Source organism: Protobothrops mucrosquamatus, unplaced genomic scaffold (genome assembly GCF_001527695.2).
Source record: "Protobothrops mucrosquamatus isolate PMUCROS unplaced genomic scaffold, P.Mucros_1.0 scaffold7, whole genome shotgun sequence".
Taxonomy (NCBI): domain Eukaryota; kingdom Metazoa; phylum Chordata; class Lepidosauria; order Squamata; family Viperidae; genus Protobothrops; species Protobothrops mucrosquamatus.
This window is the reverse complement of record NW_015386394.1, coordinates 870,933-877,295: the sequence shown is the minus strand read 5'-3', so window position 1 is coordinate 877,295 and position 6,363 is coordinate 870,933. Positions and strand designations below refer to the sequence as shown.

The window sequence follows — 6,363 nt, the reverse complement described above, 5'->3', positions numbered from 1 at the left end:
GAAATACATTCAGTCTTAGCTCCACAAGACCATCTGGAAACAGCGAGGAACCAGCCCCTGCCGCGTCAGCCCCACCCCCTGGGTGCATGCTGGGGAGGTGTCCCCCTTTATGAGGAATGAAGAAATGCACCATTGCCTGGAAGTGGCCAGAAAATGGCCCTCGCTTACTTCACATATCCGACTTGATGGGCTCTGCCCTGGTCCCACTCCTTTCTGCCAGAGACCCTCAGATCTGTCCCACTCCTGCCCAGGCCCCCACAGGCATCCTTGATGTGAATGATGTAGAGCTGGCCATGCCCACCCAGTAGGCCACACCCACTCCATCCACGCCCACCCAGTAGGCCGCACCCACCCAGCCTCCCAAGGATAACCGCAATGCTGATGTGGCCCTCAATGAAATTCAGTTTGACACCCCTGATATAGAAAGAAGGACATAAAAAATATAGCCGATAGTATAGGTCACTTGGTGTCATCTGTATCTAAGCGTGATCCTGCAGATTTTCAGGATTTATTTTCTTGGGGGAGGGGACATTATTCTTCCAAAGTAATAAACTACAAGCAAAAGAAACAATTCAGGGGAAAATAATTAATGGAGAAATCTTTTTTGAGGCTAGCAATTTGTTTGTAGATTAAAGCTTTATAGAAAGTCAGATAATCAACAGCAAGCAATCTCAGTGGGTCACTGAAATGCCTGGGGAAGTCACTTTAGGGACACATCTGTTTATTGTGGAGAATGCTAGTGTTAAGGTTAGTGATAGCTGGATACCTATGAGTTGAAAATCACTTGTGACAAGTAAATTCATAATAACATAATAATCCCTTGTACAAAGCAGTATGCACTTACTGGCAGGGTCTCCAGGTGTTTCAGACTTTAAAAGAGATGGATAGAATAGTTCTTGTAATCTATGTTTCACCACAAGATGGAGCTTCTGGTAACAAGACTGATAGCTGGACAAAACCTGTTGGAAAGTGCTTCCTTCCTATACCAATCCTTGTGAAATTTTCATTCATTAGATAAAAAGGGAGAGATAACACAGCCCTGGTGGTTCATTTTGGATGAGACTGTTGGTTCTAAATGGAGTAAGGTCACTCTGAATAATAAAGTTGGGATTTCTAATTATAACTGATCCAGCGGAGGATACAATTGCATGATTTCCTGATTATGTTCTTATTTTTGGATATTTGCTGAACTGAAAAAAATGTTAGTTGCAGAAAAAGAAAATGAGACAGCCATCACCGAATTTATCTTCTTAGGTTTGGGAAATCCTGGTGAACTACAGCCTTTTCTTTTCATGCTTTTCTTGGTGATTTATCTTGTGACAGTAACTGGGAATCTTCTCATCATTATGTTAGTTGTAGCTGACCAACACCTTCACAGCCCCATGTACTTCTTTCTGGGGAATTTGTCTTGCCTTGAAACCTGCTATTCCTCAACTATCTTGCCAAAAATGTTGGCCACTTTGTTTACTGGAGACAGAATAATAACTGTAAGTTGTTGTCTAACCCAGTATTTTTTCTTTAGCTGTTGCATAGCAACAGAAACATTTCTCCTTGCAGCAATGTCTTATGACCGTTACTTGGCAATTTGTAGACCTTTATTTTATGCTTCTATTATGAGCAGGAAGTTTTGTTTCCAGCTTATGGCTGGGGCATGGATAAATGGTTTGATAGTTAATAGCATTGTTGTGTTTCTGCTAGCCCAACTTTCTTTCTGTGGATCCAATATAATAGATCATTACATTTGTGACTTAACTCCATTGGAAAAACTGACTTGCAGGGACCCGACACTATTTAAACTCATTGTTCTTCTCTTGTCCTTCATTTTTACCATTCCTCCATTTTTACTGACCTTCAGTTCTTACATTTTCATCATTGGCAGCATCATAACAACTCAATCTACCCTTGGAAGGCAAAAAGCTTTTTCAACCTGCTCCTCTCATCTCGTGGTGGTTTGTCTTTTTTACGGCACATTAATCATTGTCTATATGTTCCGAGATTCCCCCACTATGAAACATCTCAATAAAATTTTCTCTATTTTTTACACAATCCTAACTCCTCTGGTCAATCCTCTCATCTATACTTTAAGAAATAAAGAAGTTCATAAATCCTTAAGGCGAATGTTTAGAAAATGTTCATATGCTTTGGGAAAATATCCATAGAATTCTTTCCTTGCCTTTAGTGATGAATGTAGTTGCTAAACCAGATTCAAGCATGTTTTTCCAATCAAAGCTGCTAATCTATATTTGAGGTTTCCTTTTCTTCTAGGACTGCAAAGAAGCTGATGGTTGGAGTGATGTTTACTATCTATTCTCCCATGAAGTTTTATAATTGTTACATTGAACTTTACACATTGACTTTTCTTTTCAGCTTGGAAATAAATTGCTCAAATATAAAAGAATCAGCAATTTTATGTTTCAGGATTGTAAAATAAATTTGCCTGTATTAGCAAAATAGAATTATTAGTTTTGCAACAACAGCAATAATAGAGGGTATACATACCAGAAGTTTAACTAAATTTGCACAAGAGTTGTTCTCCTGTGTACAATATATCATGCATCATGGCAGATACAATCATCTACCTATTGGTTTCTAAATGCTTATAAAATATTGTAAATTAGCATATGTAAAAAAGGAAGGAAGTCAACCTCAGCAGTTTATTTTAATTTTTAAAAAATCAACTATTTTGTACAATATATTTTTATTACAATCATTAGAAGTAATGGTATTGGCAATACTCAGAATAGGCACATTTTTAAAGCCTAGTAAACTATTCTACATATTCTTTAAGTTTGAGTTCCTAATAAATTAATTTGTTGGAATTGGCTTTTTCTTCCAGTGTTGAGCAAATATTATTCTCACTACTGTAAGCATATATCTCATTTAGTTGTTATGTTTCTTGTTGATTATTTCTAATAAAAAGTTGTGATTTCATTTCAAATTTAAATTTTAAAACATCATGTTATGTGTAACTTTTGCATTATTTTTATTTATACACCACATTTATATACCACATGTTCATTTTATTTCCTGGCATTTCCAACATCTATTGCTGTATGATTTACCTATCTTAGATAATATTGATAGATGATGGTAGTATACCATCAATAACACATTTTATACCAATTTTTCTTTAGCTTACAACAGTGTAAATTGTATAGATTTAGTCCATCATTCTTCCCACTATTGTATAGTAACTATTTCTTTGAAATTTTTATGCATTTTATTGTAATTTTTGTTCCGTGTCAAGTCTAAATAAAAGTTTGTATTTACAACCTAGTAAGTGTTTTGATTTGTATTAGCACTTCAAATTCATTTTTTTCCTTGATGTTCCTCCTTCCTTCTTGAGATCTGATCTATTTTTAAGTAAATCAGCTATATTCCATCTTCCATTAAGTAATTGATCCTGTGTTTTTAAGTTCATAGAACCTGAGTGTACCATGTCTGCATATGCAATAACTGTAAATGTATCCAACATAAAAACATACTTTTATCAAGCTTTGCCTGATAACATGTCCCTTTGTACTTATCCTCCTCTGTATATCTATGCCATAAGTCCATTGGTTAAACCAGCTACTTCTAGAACTGCCATTATGCTATTTGGAGACTTTATTCATTACCAGCAGCTTATTTTGTAGTACAATTTAAAACATGGAAGGGCAAGGACACATCTCCCTTTAGAATTGCTGTGTTTTATTGATTGTTTCAACTGAAACATTTTTCAATTAATTATTTTTCTCCTTTTTTTAAAAAAAGAATTGTTCAATAGTGAAATGGTCGGCATTTAAATTTAATAAATACATAATTTTTTGAATAATACATTTTTATTATGAAATTTCGATGTCTGTACCTGTCCTATACCAAACCAGACAGTTATAGAAGTACAAATGACAAACTCAGCAAATCAGCAGCTCCTGGGACAGTATGAACTTTCTGATTTGCAGAAAGATGAGATGCAGGAAGAACATTCTTGGTTGTGGCTTTTTAATGATGGTTCTAATGTTAGATGTTCATTTCAAATAGAACCTAAAAACTTGAAGGACTCCACTATTGATACTGTGCTATCTAATATAGTAAGAAGTGGTAGAATAGGAAGGCTCCTCCTAAAATCCCTCTCATCTCTACAGTTTTAAGCATTTTCAGCTCCAGATTGATTCAGCTGGACCACAGGGCCAATTGTTTAATTTCCCAACTTTATGCAGACTTACCACCATCTTGAATGAGACTAATGACTGTTGTATCATCTGCAAATTTCAATACTTTAACAGAGGGGTTCTTAGACATACATTCATTGGTATATAGAGAAAAGAGTATTGTAGAGAGTATACAGCCCTGAGAGGCACCTGTGCTAATTGTCGGGGTATTTCATGGGATTTTTCTTAGCTTCACCTGTTGCTTCCTATCTGTCCAAATGGTTATAATCCATGTACAAGTATGGGCAGGCACAACTAGCTGAATCAGTTTAGAGTGAAGAATTTCTGGAATGATAGTACTAAATGCTAAGCTGAAGTCTACAAAAAGGACCCGTGCATGGGTCTCTGGGGATTCAAGATGTTGCAAGTTGTAGTGCAGTGTAGTGCCTTTTATATATGCATTTAGCGGATATAAGTGTGAACATTAATCCCAGCAGACAATAGTATATCCTCTATCCCCTTCACATGGAACTTCTTCAGGAATGGGCAATTTTCTATCACACTAGACAGTAAATGAAGTAGAAAATTGTTGTATTGGTTCAATTTTACTTTCTAACTATGCATCTGTACCAATGTCAGTGAAAGGGGAGTGGGAGAAGCATAAAACAGATGCAGAAAGTACATCCTGATAATTTCTTGTTGGGAAATTTGAAATGTGGGAACAATATCATTATCAACAAAAGGCAGATTTCCCCCCCCAACCCCCCCCAACAAATAGAAATTTGAAGATTGTTCTTCAAAGTTTGGGATATCTTTAAAATTGTTGTGCATGGTAAAGTGATAGAGAATGGCTCATGGTGGAAAAAGATCCATGAAACACCACATAGGACACTTGAATTAACCTGATTCTATAATGACTCTGGTTATAAACAGCATTTCAAATAGACTGAAATTACAATTGATAAAGAAAAAAAAATCTGGATGTTGATTCTGAAACACCCAGGCACAATTGAAAATGGGTCTCGACATTCCAATCATAGCTCCTTGAATTTTTTTTTAAATCAAACCTGTATACTGTTTATCTTGCCAAAGAAGACACTGGTTGGAAAAAATCTGGTTGCCAAAATGTTAAAATGCTCTTAAAACAACTATTGCCAGCACAAGGGACAAAGACTGAAATAGGATTCATACGTTATCATCTGAAAGCTGAAAAATTCAGACTGAAGCAACTGGAATGGAAAACTAAACTCATGTTTTGGGCAAAAAAAATCAGGCATAATACAGAATTAGAAAAATGGCAAAATATTTGGGAAAGAAAAGATAAATTGACAATGGCAACTGCCTATAAAGAAAATTTATATAAAATGTTTTATAGATGGCATTTACCACCTGCGAGATTAGCAAAAATGTTTAAAAACATGTCTAGTAATTTTGGAAATGTAACCAAAAACCGCGTACTATCATCTTTGGTGGAATGCCCTAAAGCAAAAATTTTTGGGATAAAAATACATATTTGGTTAGAAAAAATGTTAAGAAAACATGTAGATTTTAAACCAGAACTATTTCTATTATAATATTGGAAAAATATGATAAAGAAAATGTATATCTAATGTTGCATATATTAAGAGCAGCAAAAATTGTATTTACTCAGCACTGAAAAAATGAAGAAACACCATTTGAAGAAGAGATAATCAAAAAAATACTGGACTGTGCCAAAATGGATAGACTTACACTGAAGATTAAAGAAAAAGAAAATACAGAATATTTTCAAATATGGGACATATTTTATCAATGGCTAGAGAAATGGGGTAGAGATTAGGAATTTAATGTGTATTATTAAGTAAAACAAATGGACTCAGACAACACATTGTTTACCAAGCACCTATGAATTGTAAATATAAAAAACTAATAAAATATTATATAAAAAAAGAAAAGAAAACTAAACCCATGTTTGTGTTCCATTCTAGCAAGGACCAGTTATTCTTTCTCAGCTTTATCTCCAATTGTAGATTCATAGTTCTAATGTATACAAAGCAGGTCACCCCAACGATGCCCTTGACGTGATGGCCCGTTGCCTGGAGGCCGTACGGGTCTGGATGGGGAGGAACAGACTCAGACTCAACCCTTCCAAGACCGAGTGGCTGTGGTTGCCGGCGCCTCGGCATAGTCAGCTGATTCCATCGCTGTCTATAGGGGGCGAAATTTTGGCCCCCTCAGAGAGGGCACGCAACTT

General features: G+C 35.6%; 1 protein-coding gene across 1 annotated transcript; it reads left to right on the top strand.

Annotated features, from left to right (window-relative positions):
* The first annotated feature begins 1,199 nt into the window (after nt 1-1,199).
* On the top strand, nt 1,200-2,159 carry LOC114922218 (olfactory receptor 8G1-like). Its single transcript, XM_029283000.1, has one exon. It carries the CDS (start codon nt 1,200-1,202, stop codon nt 2,157-2,159), a length of 960 nt encoding a protein of 319 aa, XP_029138833.1.
* The last annotated feature ends 4,204 nt before the right edge of the window (nt 2,160-6,363 follow it).